Genomic DNA, 16,304 nt, shown 5'->3' with positions numbered 1-16,304 from the left:
GTGTGCAATGTCATTCCTAGCTCCGACTTCCAAGGTAAATGGAATGCAGCAACAGAGGGGAAGGGGGCATTTTTCAATAACCTGAGATTGAGTTTTTGCTCTGAAGCTATGACTTTATTTAAGGTTATGGGGTCAACACAATGTTCTTGATTGCGTGAAAATGTACAGACTTCTGTAACAAAAAACACTAATCTTGACAGCATTACAGAGGTGGTAAACAAATACATAGGTGTGATTGGCAAAGGAAAAAAAAGCAGGAAAATATACGGCGCACCCATGACGCTGCGACAGCCCCCCCCCCTCATTTAAAAAAAAAATAATAAACCATTAAATGGCACTTTCTGGAGAGTTTTGTGCGAAGAAATGGAGAAATTGAGTCTTACATGATATGTAGGTATTAGGGCATTTAGCATTTACATTACTGTTAATCAGTCATCACTTGATTACACATTGCATTACCTTGTTATAATATAAATAATAGTGCCACATGAAGAGACAGTGCAGCATATGACAGTAGCAACAGCTGAGAAGATTTGGGTCTGTGGTGACCAGGTCCACCTCACACAAACTTCCTTCTCCTATTCTCTCTCCTTACTACCACACCCACACCCACCCACACCAGCCCACATTACCACGCCCATGCAGCCCCACCCACGGACATTTACGGATTTTTAAACATTTAATGTAACTGGCAAACAATGCTTTCTACTTTTTAAAGAGCACACGTTTATAACAAATTTTTATTTATGCCGTTTGTATGCTGTTACTGTCATTCTCTACAGTATGTAGGTATGTAGTATGTATGTTGTCACTGTCTGTTCAATTGTCCGTGTTTCTCTCTGTTGACACTGTACATATTAAGTTATAACTCTAACTCTGCAATTTAAATGTTTTTTATGGCTGTCTGTGATTATACGTCAGGGTTTTTCCTTGCTCAGAATTTGTCTTTGCGGGAACACACAAAGCAGGGGGGGAGGGGGTCTGGGGGTCCTCCCCCAGGAAATTCTGAGGGTAAAAGACTTCAATTCCTGCATTCTGATACATTTTTAGGCACCAATTTATGGTAAAAATGTCAATATTTATTGCAAGGAAATCACAAAATTCTGGTGGCAGGTAACAATTCAAAATACAAAATATAATGGAATATTATTATATTCAGTAGTCCAGTAAGGAGGCTTTCACATCCGGGACATGGGCCGGATACAACAACACGACCCTAAAGTCCAGTTGTTTGTAGGATTGACTTAGGCTACTTAATCAGTGATGTTGAATATAGCCTAGAGTGTAACGGACCACCACAGTTCATACATACATGTGAACCGCAGATTAATTGCAGAGTTTAATCTACATAGTGTAAAACTACTACATGAATGGGGCACAGCAGAAAGACGGAGCAGAGCGACGCTGCTTGTTCAGGGTTTTCATGTGTCCTCTTATAGGCCTACACTTTGCATCAGGTGTTTAAACCAACTGTACCGAATTAGACTACTATTTAACGCGAGACATTTTTAACCGCTAATAAAACTCAATTTAATACTGATGCCGTCAGACGGCCGCGCGGACAGACAGCAGTCGGAGTTCCAGCAGAGCTCTGCGCCCGTCAGCAGCGGCTTCTCACTGTACAGCCGGTCCCCCAGAGCAGCATGATCACTGGGAGGGTCCGGTACAGCCTGAACCCTGCAAACAGAGATCCCGTTTGAAGGTGACATGCTTGATTTTGACTGAACGTCCCAATTTAAGTAACCTCTGATCGGGTCGTAGCAAATTAAGTACACTAAGTTTAAGATTAGGTGTTGGTCATTCTCAACACCTTTCTACCCCCCCACTTATCAACTCTGGACTCTGTGCTGCTGCCAGCCTGTGTAACGTACGTTACTCACCATCGATCGACTGTTAGCTTCAGCTGGCTAACGTTAGCTGTCAACCTCCCGACTAGCTAGTGATCTAGCGAGGATTAGCCCTTCAGACCACAGTGGACTTCAGTGGACTCTCCATCCAATCTCCCGACTGGACCTTTGTCTACCACAACTGCCGGACTCTTTCAAATACATGTACTCCCTGTCTCCGCCAATCACTTGGTTGCGTTGGTCAGCTGTCAGCTTACGCCAGCTAGCTTCTGTTAGCGTCCACCGACTGACGGCTCGCCCGGCACATCTTTTCGCTGTAGAGCTCTTTTAGCCATGTTTCCCGGCTCAACACTAAGTTAGTGAGGGCCACTACCTTTCTGCACTGCCGAAAATGGTGCTCCTAAAATATTCCTCACTGCAACTTCTCAGCGTCATCTGCTACGTCGCTTCAGCTTGCATTGCCAACATAAAATAAAAATATTGTCCCATTGTCGGCTTCAGCTAAGAAGATAGTTCGCCCCCACACGTCCAAAATTCTTATTCAAATAACCTTCCGCAACGATTGCAGGCTCTTTGGTGGAGCTCTGCTTTGAATGAAGTTACATCGTGACAAATTAATGGACCACTTGCGGAGTGATATGAAGACATGAGTCAGAGGCACAAAAAACGTTGACAGCAGTGACCGGTCATTATGTTTACCAATACCCCCGACCCGTGCCTTGCGACAACCCCCCCCCCAAAAAAAAATTGATTGAACGGATTTGCATGATTTACGAGAGCTTCATTTTCAGGTCAGAAAAGCCGGATTTCCGGATTTATCCGGAAGAATCACACCCCTGCAAATAGGGTAAAATATGTCCATTGAGGTTTAGACCTTCAAAGAATCCTCTAACCTGTATAATCAATACGTCACAAGAGATGTACAACATGGTTGTGTGCCTATATTGACCAGAGCATTTACTTTGAAGATTAAAGGAGATAAAGGAGAATAATGTAATTAAAACTACGCACCAACTCCAGGTTTCTGCCCATTATCTGAGTAGATTAAAAACTTTGAACGAGATACTAAAACACATCAGGTGTGAATAACTTTGTCACATTGACATTCACCATTTTACCATAATATATCCAGCACCATTTAAGAAAACCTGGCATTCCTCCCACACAGTCTACCTCCACATGTAGGACTATCATTGAGCTTCTCTCAACACTAATAAAAGAATGCAATAATAGGTCCCTCAGGAGCTGAAAAGAGCAATATTGTGCTATAGACACAGTAGCTGTCAATTGCAATTTTGCATGCTTTGTTCACCGTAAATGTAGGAATTATGTTACAAACACAGCAAGGAAGTGGTCCACCAGTGTGTTTGATCCTTAACTGCAAATCATACTCTACAATTGTACTTGATCAAATTTGGTGTCAGTGTATATCAAGTATGCATTTATTTTTAGTATTGTGTGGTAATGTAGTTTAAAAGCTGCACTAATCAATACTTTTATATTAACAATGGGTCAAGTCACTATGTATGTGAAACATACTAAGATGGGAGACATACATCTCAATTCATTAAGCTAGCTAACCAGACCATGTTCTTCCTCAGACTGCTCTGACAGATGAACATCCCAGAAAGTGGGCTAGTAGGATAGTGGCTGACCCATGTCAACTGGCTCACTAAGTCTTTGGAAAGCTCCCATCAGGTCCAACAGACACCTGAACAGTTTTTTCCTTAAGGCTATCACTCTCCTCAACAACCCAACCCTCCTTCATCCCCCGACCGCCCACTATGTACTTTCACATTTCTAAAATGTAGAAGCAGGGTTTGCATATAAATGATATGTTACATGGAATAGAGTGCTCTCGAGTGTGCGTAGATTCTGTTCTTACCTTTTATTTTCATGAAAAGATTAGTGTCCTTTCTGACCTTAGTGACTTGGAGTCAATAGTTTGATTTAGTTTAGTTAGGATTACTGGAAAATGGCTGTACATATGTCATGAAAAGAGCAAACTGAAAATTTTGGAACTGGAACCTTAACAGCTGCTGAAATTTGACATTTATGCCATTTCATTTGAAATTCATATAGTACCCCCCCCCCAGTAACAACAAACTCATCTGATAACCAGATGATCAAAATCATACTTGGAAATTGCCATTGATTAACACCAAATGAACTACGATTAACATTCACCCCTGTTAAAAGTAAAGATTGAAATAGCTTTGATCAACCATGCAATTCATCACAAAGGAAGTGCAGGTAACACTCTAGTAGCAATCAATAGAGGTATATACATAGGAACTATATTGGTAAATGTAATGAAAAGTATTCATCTCGTAACAAGGTTTTGAAAAAAGTATCGTTCAGGATTGTTCGTATTGAAGTCACCGTATTGGTATTGGTATCGACGATACCCAGCCCTACTTACATTTCTCTTAATGTACAGGTTAACGACTAAGAAACATAGTATTAATTAGTGAGCTGTAGAGATGCGAGTGTATTTTTAAAAACTTTGAACAGAGCCAAGCTAGCTTGTTTTCGTTTTCTTTCCAGTCTATATGCTAAGCTCTGCATTCAATGCACAGACATGAAAGTGGTAATAATATTCACATCTCAATCTTGGAAAGAAAGTAAGCTTATTCCCCAAACTGTTGAATTGTTCATTCAGGTATACACAGAAATGATATTGGTAAATTAAATGAAAAGTATTCATCTTGCAACTGAAGTGAGGGAAAATAGATAAAATACTGAAAGCTTTGTGTGATCAAAATGAGGCAAAGAGACGAGTACTTTTCAGGTTGTGTCCGTATTTTATTTCAAACCAACCTCACCGACCACGTTGAAGTAAATGGTAACATACTAGAAAGAGCAACCACTCCTGGTCAAGGAGAGAGTTCTTCTTAGAAGATAACACCTCCTGGGTCATTAGTGTGGGCGTATGAGTGGGGATTTTGTGATCAATTTTGATTCAGGAGGTGACTCATCAGATGTTTATCTCTTCTTCGAGGAATTGACAGCTCTCCTTAAAATGAAAAACACACACCGCGACAAACAATCCCACTTTAGGGTCTTTGACAACGTTTCAGACGAGAGGCAAACGCTGCTCAAGCCGTGTCCCAAATAATCAAGAGGAACTGATTGTGGAAATGTGTGGGGTGAACAAAAATGCCTAATTCTAGCAATTACGATGGTGTGATAAAAAAAAACTGCTGTAGAAAATTGGATAAAAACAAAAAGGTTAGTAACAAAGTAAGAGATAAGAAAACACCTCTGCAGAAGAGAGGGTGAATGCATGTGCTTTTGTTTTTGTAGCACAATCAGTTAGAGGGCAGCAAGTCAATATATATATACAAAAAAAAAAAATACAGATATTGACCGTGCAGCTACAGGATACCAATGTTACGAGTAAAATCTCACTTCTTCCTTCCCCTCCTTTCTTGTCTCTCCCCTCTGATCCCCCTTTTTGCAGGGCTTGTTCAAGCCAGTGAGCAGCGCCATCACCCATGGGTGCCTCCGGGAATGGCGGGGTCAGCGATGGCGTGTGCAGGGTCGCAGGTGAAGGACACGGTGATGGCGTAGCGAGTCCCCCACGTCACCTTCTCCACGCGGTGGAGGTTCTCCGTGCCAGAAGAGAAGAAAGAGACTCGGCCTGGGCAAGGAGGGAATGAGAGACTTTTTTAGGGGAGAGAATTAATGGAATAGCTCAACCTTTCGGGGAATCTGTCTAAGACTGAGATTCTATATCAATATTATGTCTGCATTACGCACAGGAAACAGTTTACCTAGCATGGTATAAAGACTGGAAGCAGGGGAAACAGCTAGCTTATTAAAAAAATACACCTCTACAGCCCACTCATTTACACAATGCATTTTGTTTTTTTTAAAGCAATTAGTTGACATTTTGGGAAATATACAGTACTTACTCGATTTCTTTCCGAAAGTGAGATGAATATTGATAATCAACCCCATGTCTGTGAGTCAAGTACGGAGTCTGAGTCAGGGCGTGGTTAGCCTAGCTTAGCAATAAATCGGAGGCAGGGGGAAACAGCTAGCTTGGCTCTGCCAAACAACACCTCTAAAGCGGACTAATTAGCATGTATCTTTTTGTTTAGCCAATACATTGAACATACATTATATTTATGTTATCCAAAGTTATTTTAGGAGGAATTAAATAGCTCATATGCAACCGACCATGCATGGGGTTATGGGGGGTTGGGCTAATGGTTTCCCCTTTCTTCTGGTCTTTGTGCTAAGCTAGGCGAAACATGTCCAGACTTAAGCTTAATTGCGGTTAGCTTCAATGTCATTTTCCCTAAAATCCCAAATTGTCACACGTACATTTCTCTTCATGTATAGGTTAAATGACAAAGACACATCGTATTAATTAGTAAGCTTACAAGTCTTTTTTTTAAAACTTTGAACAGAGCCAAGCTAGCTGTTTCCCTTGTTCCAGTCTATATGCTGAGCTCTGCATTCAATGCACAGACATGGAAGCAGTAATAATACTCTCATCTCAATCTTGGAAAGAAAGTAAATAAGCTTATTCCCCAAAATGTTGAATTGTTGATTCAAAGTTTACTATGCAGTATTGCTTGTGGAACCGAAGGAAATTTGATGATAGGATGGGACACAAAAAAAAGCTTGAACCCTTAAGGGGTGAAGGGACAATAAGGACACACTTTTTTTTCAAGGATTGTATTTTAGCAAACACTGAAATGCATTGTCTGATTTAAAACATTTATAAAACTTTTGTTTTTTTCTTGGACCGACACAGTGTGAGTTTGGAGAGGTTTCCTCTGGGTAAATTCTCTTCATTTATCAGAGGCTTTGCTTCACTGGGCCAACAAATGAGCTATTGCCATTTAACAGCCAGTCTGGTTCTTTCTAAACACAACCTCGTCTGTCTTAGACATTTGCATGAAATTACGTAGCTAGTCTGCAGTTGTGCCCCATAATTAAGAGATTTACATTTAAAAAGTTTTCAGACTTGTTTTGTTACAAAACTTCCAGTTTATTCGCCTTTTGAAGGGGCTATCTCATTATGTGAATATGAATAAATTGGAATCATTGTGCCCCAATTAGTTTGCTCTGTTTTCCCTCCAAGAAAAACTGACGACTTGGGTTTGGGTTTGTGTGTGTGTGTGTGTGTGTGTGTGTGTGTGTGGATAAATCCCCCTGGCAGGGCACTAGCTGAGGACGTCAAGGGAAATTAGTGCTCGCAGTTAAACAATGGAATCTACACTGAAAACCCAAAGAATGGGAAATAAAAAGATAGAGAGTGAATCCGCAAAAAAAAGTGTGAAGAGCAAGACAATAAGTGGCAGTCTGCTTGTTTTATGTTTTTGAAAAGAAGGGCATTTTCAAGTGCTCAAATTAGCCACACAGCTTTAGATAACTGCACAATGAAATAATCTTTGAAAAATAATCCCGTGCACTTGTGAATATAAACGTTCCCAGTGTTTACTGTGAAGGGGCCGAACACATTCAGTACAGTCAGCAGAGCAGATTTGTGGCAACACAATTTTAGAGTTATCCCAAGACACTTTACAGACAGAGTGGGTCTAGACCACAGTCTATAATTTACAAAGACCCAACAATTTTCCCACAAGCAAGCATTTGGGGCAACAGTGGTGAGGAAAAACTTCCTTTTAGGCAGAAACCTTGGACAGATCCAGGCTCTTTCTATCGCTGCCAGTTTGGACACAGACACTGATACAGATATAGAGAAATATGATTCATAATTATAGCGACTGGAATGAAGAACAGTGGTAGTTATAGTAACAATAAAGATAGTGGAACTATGACTAGAAATAGTAGTTGTAGCAGTTCAGGGTGGGGCATAGTAGGGCATAGCAGGGCATTGCAGAGCGTAGTAGGGCACAGCAGGGCGTTGTTCCTGTTCATGATCATGTTCCACTGGCTGGATGTTACCTGCTTAATTGTCATGAAGGATATCCAAAGTTAATTAAAACAGGTCAAATTATTTTATTGATCTATTTCAAATTCTATGAGCTTCTCTCCCAGAAGTAAGGAAACCTCATTCAAAATCCCATGGACATTTGTAATAACACTACTCATTACAAATCCAGCCTTAGAACAGAGCCTTTCTCAACAGTATATCATGTGGCTCACTTCATATGTCTAGATAAGGATTGTAGTTTTCTTCCTTCTTTTTTTTTTTTTTTTATATAACAATCTAATATCACGGTTTATCTAATATTTCGTTTTTTTTAGGGAGCTTTTACACTGCCTTGTTTGGTCCGGACTTTCGGACGTTTCAGTTTGATTAGAATCAAGATTTCCAGTGTGAAACATCCCCCGGACCACGGTCGGCCCAAACAGCCGAAATTTGGTCCGGCCAAAAGAGGTGGTCTCCGTCCAGATCAAACTTAACAATGGTCCCGTTCATTTGTAGTGTGAAAGCATTTTTATGAATGGTTCGGACCAAATACAGGAAGTTCTGGCAGGCTACCGTTGTGTTATAAAAAACCACGTGCACTTCAGTGCACTGCAGTGTGAAACCAAAACTAACTGAATGAAATGTGTACAATGTAACAAAAACATGAACCTTTAGGTTTCTGCCTAAAAATGTTGGGTCTTTGTAAATTAGAGAGTATGGTCTAGACCTACTCTCTGTAAAGTGTCTTGAGATAACTCTTGAGATTATGATTTGATACTATAAATTAAATTGAACTTGGCCATGCAGCATTTAGACTTTTATTAGCAATGAAGTACCTGGAGATACCTCTGGAGAAATACATATCTTTAAAAGTTTGAAGGTTTATAAGAGAGCCTCTGCCCTGCTGTGCACTGACGTAGTGACTGGCCAGCAGGAGTAGCTCACTATGTTCCAACATATACTGTATGCAGATTTCGATATGTCTGTAATAAGCTTGAATCAGCTGACAATATCAGCCATGCCAGGTATTTCCTAATAAAGGCAACACCGGCCAGCACAATTTCTGCTGTGTGCCACTGACTGCTCCATTAATGAATAATGCATCAAATTTGTTCACAGTAAGTTTTTGTTTGCAAGCTAAATGGTAGGCACAAACAAATACGTGATTTCATGAATTGCTCAAAGGCAATTTATTTTCCAGGCTTGTTCCGCTCTCCAAATCCCACAACTGTTGCTGTTCTCAGCTGTGTAAGCATCAGGAGGCATTTGAGAACTTGCACTGTATTTACTGCAGGTTACTCATCCGATTACAAATTTCCCTCTGGGTAGTACTAATGCATATGTGAAAAAAAGTGGAAGGAGAGGAAGCTATGTGAAGTAAGTGGTAAGTTGCCTCAAGTGATGTCACTTGAGTCAGCGTTGATTGGGGCTGAAGACTACATATTAGAAAATAAAAAACAACAAGTCCTCCAAACCATACAACGATGTGGGTTGATTATTCCTTCCCTCTAATACGACCGACAGGAGCGTTTCATAAATTAGCGGCCCTAGCGGTGGCAGGAAATATGACACATAGGAGTGTTTTATATATCATATCTTAAAGGCCCAGTGTGTAACGTGTTTAGTTGTTCAGTATCAAAATCTGTGTTGCCCGTTCACAAACTTGTCCTTTTTCATGAATATTTACCACCACTATCAATTCCAAGTATTCCTATTGGCTTGAAATTTTACATTCGTGTTTGCATGAACTGGGTTAGACGCTCCATATTTATGCGCCATCTTGAAATACGTTAGCCGGTAAGGGACATACAACTCAAATCATCTGTTCTAGAACCGAAAATTCCCGAGTTTCCCATTTCAGGGTAAATTAACTCAGAGATCAGGGTTAGACTCAGAGTTTGTTAAACCTCCTTCCTGAAACGGACCCTTGCACTCCAAATTTTAGTTTCTGCCGATGGGTGCTCAAAACAACTGAAAAATAAGATAAACCTTCTGCAATAACCAATGTCTACATTACTAGTTGCTACTAGATATTCGGACAGCCCACAACCACCGACAACCCACACACATAAAAAAATTATTGGAGATCAAAAGTTTACCTAACTATACACACCCTGAAACACAGAAAGTAAATCATCAATGCCACAGAAATTATTTAGTAAAAAGGCTTACGTGAACATCATAAGCCAAGTGCACAATCCAACACAATCTGACACAACTGCTGTACACCCATAAAGAAAGCAACATAACAGTATAGGCAACACGGGGCCAGACCAGACCAGTTATAATAGGCTATCTAATGAAAGCATACAAGGGCACGCAATAAAATGCAGTCAATTACCATGAAAACATAGGCCCACACAGCTACTAAATATTAAAATTGGTTTTACACTCAACATTGACCATTGCTCGGAAGCACACACGGAATTGGTGTATATGCCTGCACTCGAATGCATTTAAAACACTGATTGACTGACATGTTGTTGGGGTAAAGCATTGCAGAAACACTTCATAATCATGGTTAGCAATCATAGTTAGCTTGTGAATTTACTGACAAGCTAGTTGTTATCATGGAGCAACTAATTACCTTTGCCATGTGTTCAACACCAACTCTTGCTCTTCAATTCACGTCTGTAGTCGATTTTTGCTTTTAATAACCAATAGCCAAACGTTAGATAGATAGATAGATACTTTATTGATCCCCAAGGGGATGGGTGTGCAATGCTAACAAGATGCTAAACAGTTACATGACTCATCTGATGCCACTACCATGATTTGCTGCTAGAGAGAAATGCCCATAAACACTACCAGCACAGTTGCAAGGCACACAACACATCAACACACTTTCCAACAAATGTATTGATTACTCCCACAGCCTCATAATGAATTAGTGGAGGATGAATCACACAGGCTGTATGGTGTCTCTAGGGAGGATGGGATGGAAGTTAAAGGTTAATAACATGGGACAACGCTGAATTAATTCCAGATAGATCTCATGTGAAAAATACGTTCCCAAATGCAATTACCTGGATTACTTTGTGACTCTGCCCACAGCTACCATTTAAATACCCTGGAGAAAAGAGGAAAGAACATTTGTTTCCCACTGCACCATGCACCAGCCTGTAGAGGAGCATTGCGGCTACTAGAGGATGCCATTGCTTTTAGCGGGGAAGTCACTCGTTTATGATTTCTGGCATTTTCAGTGTTTTACACAGTCATGGAGATGAGCCACCTCCCCCGAAACAAAGACCCACTCCCCTAACATCATTAAAAAATAAATACAATTTAAAATGTACCTTCAGTTAAAAACACTGCCGGTGCTATCACACAGCAATAGCAATTATATGTGGCTTTGATGTAGGTACATTTTAAAAGAGTCATGTGCATGGGGAGCCAACAGGAAGTCAGCCGGCTCGGCCAGAGGGAGTCTCTGAAGCTGCAGACAGACTGACCAGATGGCCGACCCTCGGCAAAAAAGGCAGTCGGACTGATCAGTCTCCCCGAGTTGGTCAAAAAAGTGCCTCGGAACACACCAAAGCGATGAGACGTAATATGTCTCCATAACAGCAGGCGGCGCTAATCTGTATTGTCGTCCAAAATTGAAAACCGGCAGCTGATTGGACGAACGCGTCACGTGGGTCTGGTTTCTCCGGAAATTCAAAGCCAGACTGTCATGGCGGCTTGTTCAGAATACAATCTCATATTGTACTAAAATAGTACACCGAAACATGTTTCTGAAAACATTTTAAGCGAGAAATAGGCCATACAGTTGCTGAATCTGTCTTCATTTCAGATCAACAAAGGTCAGTTTAAAAGATTTGTCAGATTTTTAGAGACTCTAGTCACGCTCATTCCGCTCCCCGTTTCCGGTTTAGCACTCTACCAATCAGATGGGTCCGGCAGTGCTCGCCCTGCCGATTATACATGTCAAATCAGCAAAAATGAAGGCCGACGGCCCCTCGGACGGACGACGGCACGGAACACACCGAACAGACTCGAGTCACTGACCTCGCCAGACTGTCCAATGGCCGATTATCGGCTTGGTGTGTCAGCGCCTTAACACGCATGCTCTTTACTGGTTTGGTCAGATAAAGTCCCTCATTGTGCATGCTCTATGTGGAAGACCACAGAAGGCAAATTAACTTTTTCAGCACATGTACCAGTAGGGCTGGGTATTGTTCAAAGATTTTTGATACTGGTAGCGATGAATATGACATCACTTTACTGTAATGCAGCCTGTGTTATTTGTAAAATATGATTTGTATTTTCAAATGTTGTGTAATCTGAATGTCTTGTGCGTATGGTGTGTAATGTGATGTTGTAAATTGTATTGTCACATGATAGATTGTAGGACCCCAGGAAGAATAGCTTTTAGCTTATGCTGAAGCTAATGGGGATCCAAATAAAACAAACAAACAAAACCAGTAAAAGACAACACTTATGTCATATTACGATACAGTGGGTACGGAAAGTATTCAGACCCCTTTACATTTTTCACTCTTTGTTTCATTGCAGCCATTTGCTAAAATCAAAAAAGTTCATTTTATTTCTCATTAATAACTCAGCACCCCATCTTGACAGAAAAAAACAGAAATGTAGAATTTTTTGCAAATTTATTAAAAAAGAAAAACTGAAATATCACATGGTCATAAGTATTCAGACCCTTTGCTGTGACACACTATTTAACTCACATGCTGTCCATTTCTTCTGATCCTCCTTGAGATGGTTCTACTCCTTCATTGGAGTCTTGCTGTGTTTAATTAAACTGATTGGACTTGATTAGGAAAGGCACACACCTGTCTATATAAGACCTTACAGCTCACAGTGCATGTCAGAGCAAATGAGAATCATGAGGTCGAAGGAACTGCCCAAGGAGCTCAGAGACAGAATTGTGGCAAGGCACAGATCTGGCCAAGGTTACAAAAGAATTTCTGCAGCACTCAAGGTTCCTAAGAGCACAGTGGCCTCCATAATCCTTAAATGGAAGAAGTTTGGGACGACCAGAACTCTTCCTAGACCTGACCGTCCAGCCAAACTGAGCAATCGTGGGAGAAGAGCCTTGGTGAGAGAGGTAAAGAAGAACCCAAAGATCACTGTGGCTGAGCTCCAGAGATGCAGTAGGGAGATGGGAGAAAGTTCCACAAAATCAACTATCACTGCAGCCCTCCACCAGTCGGGGCTTTATGGCAGAGTGGCCCGATGGAAGCCTCTCCTCAGTGCAAGACATATGAAAGCCCGCATAGAGTTTGCCAAAAAACACATGAAGGACTCCCAGACTATGAGAAATAAGATTCTCTGGTCTGATGAGACCAAGATTGAACTTTTTGGCATTAATTCTAAGCGGTATGTGTGGAGAAAACCAGGCACTGCTCATCACCTGCCCAATACAATCTCAACAGTGAAACATGGTGGTGGCAGCATCATGCTATGGGGGTGTTTTTCAGCTGCAGGGACAGGACGACTGGTTGCAATTGAAGGAAAGATGAATGCGGCCAAGTACAGAGATATCCTGGAAGAAAACCTCATCCAGAGTGCTCAGGACTTCAGACTGGGCCGAAGGTTCACCTTCCAACAAGACAATGACCCTAAGCACACAGCTAAAATAACAAAGGAGTGGCTTCGGAACAAAAATGTGACCATTCTTGACTGGCCCAGCCAGAGCCCTGACCTAAACCCAATTGAGCATCTCTGGAGAGACCTGAAAATGGTTGTCCACCAACATTCACCATCCAACCTGACGGAACTGGAGAGGATCTGCAAGGAAGAATGACAGAGGATCCCCAAATCCAGGTGTGAAAAACTTGTTGCATCATTCCCAAGAAGACTCATGGCTGTACTAGCTCAACAGGGTGCTTCTACTCAATACTGAGCAAAGGGTCTGAATACTTATGACCATGTGATATTTCATTTTTTCTGTTTTAATAAATTTGCAAAGATTTCAACATTTCTGTTTTTTTCTGTCAGGATGGGGTGCTGAGTGTACATTAATGAGAAATAAAATGAACTTCTTTGATTTTAGCAAATGGCTGCAATGAAACAAAGAGTGAAAAATTAAAAAATGTAAGGGGTCTGAATACTTTCCATACCCACTGTATGACGATATCCACAATCTAAGACGATATCTAGTCTCATATCACGATATCGATATAATATCAATATATTGCCCAGCCCTACGTGGTATCCAGTTTTCTTAATACAAGCATGGTTGAGTCTGACAAAATAACCGGCTGATGATGTCATAATGGGTTATCTAGGCTTGGATTTGGAGACCGAAAACTGCGTTACAAACTTTGGCCACAGAGTTTAAATTACGCCCCGGGCACAGCACTGTTTAGCACCTTATAAAACGGGAATTAGCCCTGTGCCATGTGCTAAGAATCACTCCAGACATTTTCCTTGCATTCAGTTTCTATGTTTGCAGAAGTGCAGCCACCAAGGTCAAGCTGGGGGTTTTAAGGAAGCAACCCAGCTGAGGTTATCTATGTCCCCTGTGGTTGTCTAAGCCGGCAGGTTAACCTCTATTAGCTCCTCTGGCAGACATGCCTTTTTTACTGTCTGTCCATTACTCCATTTGTATCTGCCTTTCCCAGCCCTAACACTCTATCTCTCTACCACGTATCTACTTGATCTATCTCCCAGCCATTTTCTGTCTGTGCTCACCCTCCATACTGTCTCTCAACTTGCCCTATAGGGGACACATTCAGCAAGTCTATCAGTCATCTCTCTCCCTGTCTTCTAATCCTCCACTCTTTTTTTCCATCCTCCTTCCTTCCTCCGCAACTTCAAAAACACTTCCACTTCAGCCCCCGTGATGCTCACTGTCATTGCATTCTCGACTTTTGCTCTCTCTGACAGCTGAGTCCTGATTGTCAGCATGGTGCTATAATTACACGTTACTGATCACTGTCAACCTCAAAGAGCCATGATTATCTCAGCGAACCAGATATAAGGGATCAGACTTTCACCAAGTCAAAACCTGTCAGTCAACTACCCAGCATGCCACCCAAAGAGTTTTTTGATGAGGTGAGATGGGTTTTAGCACAAAAAAAAAAAAAGATCTGGGCTATTGATGCATTATGCATGGAGTTTTGCTGTGTCTCCTACTTGATGCACCTCTCTAAATAAAAATCACAGTGACAGGAGTAATGACAGGGGTTGGGTTTTACCAGTGGCTTTTACAGGTCTGTCATATTTATATTCTCGAGCATGGTTCACTGAGAATTAGAAAATCTATCAGGGAGGGGCTTAGTGAGAGAGCAGTCGCCCTTCTTCTCTTTTGTCCCATCACTTCCTCCATCTCCTCTTTATCTTCTTCACCTAGCAGGTTGCATTGGGTTTAAGATCCCACTGTCACCATTCTCTCTGTTGTCTGGAGGTTATTCTCACTTCTCAAAATGGCTGTCACAGGAGACGAGGAGGCAAGCAAGCCACACTCACTCTTTATTACCATATGACCTTCAGTCAGCGTCACTCAACCATTCCATCATGGGTTACTGTCAGTGGCCCAGGATGCTTCACTGCTGCTCACTGACTGGGTAAGAGGCTTGTGTCTGACCGGCACATGGGGAGTTCAATGGGGGGTGAGGAATTGTGCGCGAGGAAAGAGAAGGATTGCTTTTTTGAATTGCTGTTCATTAAAGGTGGCAGAGGAATTGGTTTAGAGGGCAGGATATGATGGTTAATGGGTGAGATAAGGGAAGGAAGTGAAAGAAGGGACAAGGTGATCAGAGATGACAGAGGAGAGTTTACTGTCAAATATGATATGGTGGAAGTGACGCCGTCAGGAAGAGGGAACGCCCTCAGGAGCTGTTTTCCATATTGAACAGACTGACTAAGCCTTCGCTCATTCAGGAGCCACACAGTTTACAGAGGCCATGCAACAGTATCTTGACAGTGTAAAGCTTCCACTTTTTCACAAACATAGTATAAACTGCTACATAAAAAAGTTATGAGATAATCAATAGCAGTTTTCACATAGGAACTTGGGACTATGTGCCAGGAATCACGTCCCAACATAGTCCAGAGTTTCCCTTTCACACATGTAGCACACAACAGAAGATTTTTCGTGTCAGATGCATTCTCATTTGCTGGAAATACTATGATGCGGATTACACGGTTTCACGGAGCATTCATAATTTGGTCATAAACAAACAAGTCTCTTGCCATTCCTTGACTTGTCTGACGATTTCGGCGTCGGAAGAAGTTCCCGAATTTCATCGTCTCTCCAGATATTTACGTTGCTGTCTTACAGCGGGAACACACCTCACGCGTAAGCGTAAGTATAGCAGCGTAGCGCAGTTTTTTTTTTTTTATTTTGCCGGCAATGTTATCCAATCTCTCCGGCCACACAGGGCGCGTAGCGTCCTTGTAGCGTGATACGCGAGCGTATGTGTCAAACCAGGCTGGTAATCACATACAGGAAGACCACAGTGCAGCCGGATACTTTACAAAAATAAACACATTTCAAATTAAAACAGCCAGGTTCATAGTGATTTTGGCTGTCTTGACTTCTCACAGCGAGACACGCGATCGCACACGGAGAGAGAGAGAGACCGACAGACGGA

The 16,304-nt window shown here is 41.6% G+C and overlaps 1 protein-coding gene across 2 annotated transcripts in view; it reads right to left on the bottom strand.

Moving 5' to 3' along the window:
* Window positions 1–4,628: 4,628 nt before the first annotated feature.
* Window positions 4,629–16,304, bottom strand: part of uts2r2 (urotensin-2 receptor 2) — a 34,003-nt gene continuing 22,327 nt past the window's right edge. Inside the window, exons 9-10 of one of the 2 annotated variants that reach the window (XR_004896296.1) lie at window positions 5,212–5,490; window positions 4,629–5,135 (exon numbers count right to left, since the gene is read on the bottom strand). Coding sequence is in view for 1 of the 2 variants with exons in the window: in XM_031308648.2 (XP_031164508.1) it covers window positions 5,339–5,490 (152 nt within the window). In the remaining variant the exon portion in view is untranslated. Of the gene's footprint in view, window positions 5,491–16,304 lie in introns of both variants that reach the window. The other variant, XM_031308648.2, reaches the window with a different exon arrangement.

This window comes from Sander lucioperca, chromosome 22, assembly GCF_008315115.2.
Source record: "Sander lucioperca isolate FBNREF2018 chromosome 22, SLUC_FBN_1.2, whole genome shotgun sequence".
Taxonomy (NCBI): domain Eukaryota; kingdom Metazoa; phylum Chordata; class Actinopteri; order Perciformes; family Percidae; genus Sander; species Sander lucioperca.
This window is presented reverse-complemented; position numbering and strand designations above follow the sequence as displayed.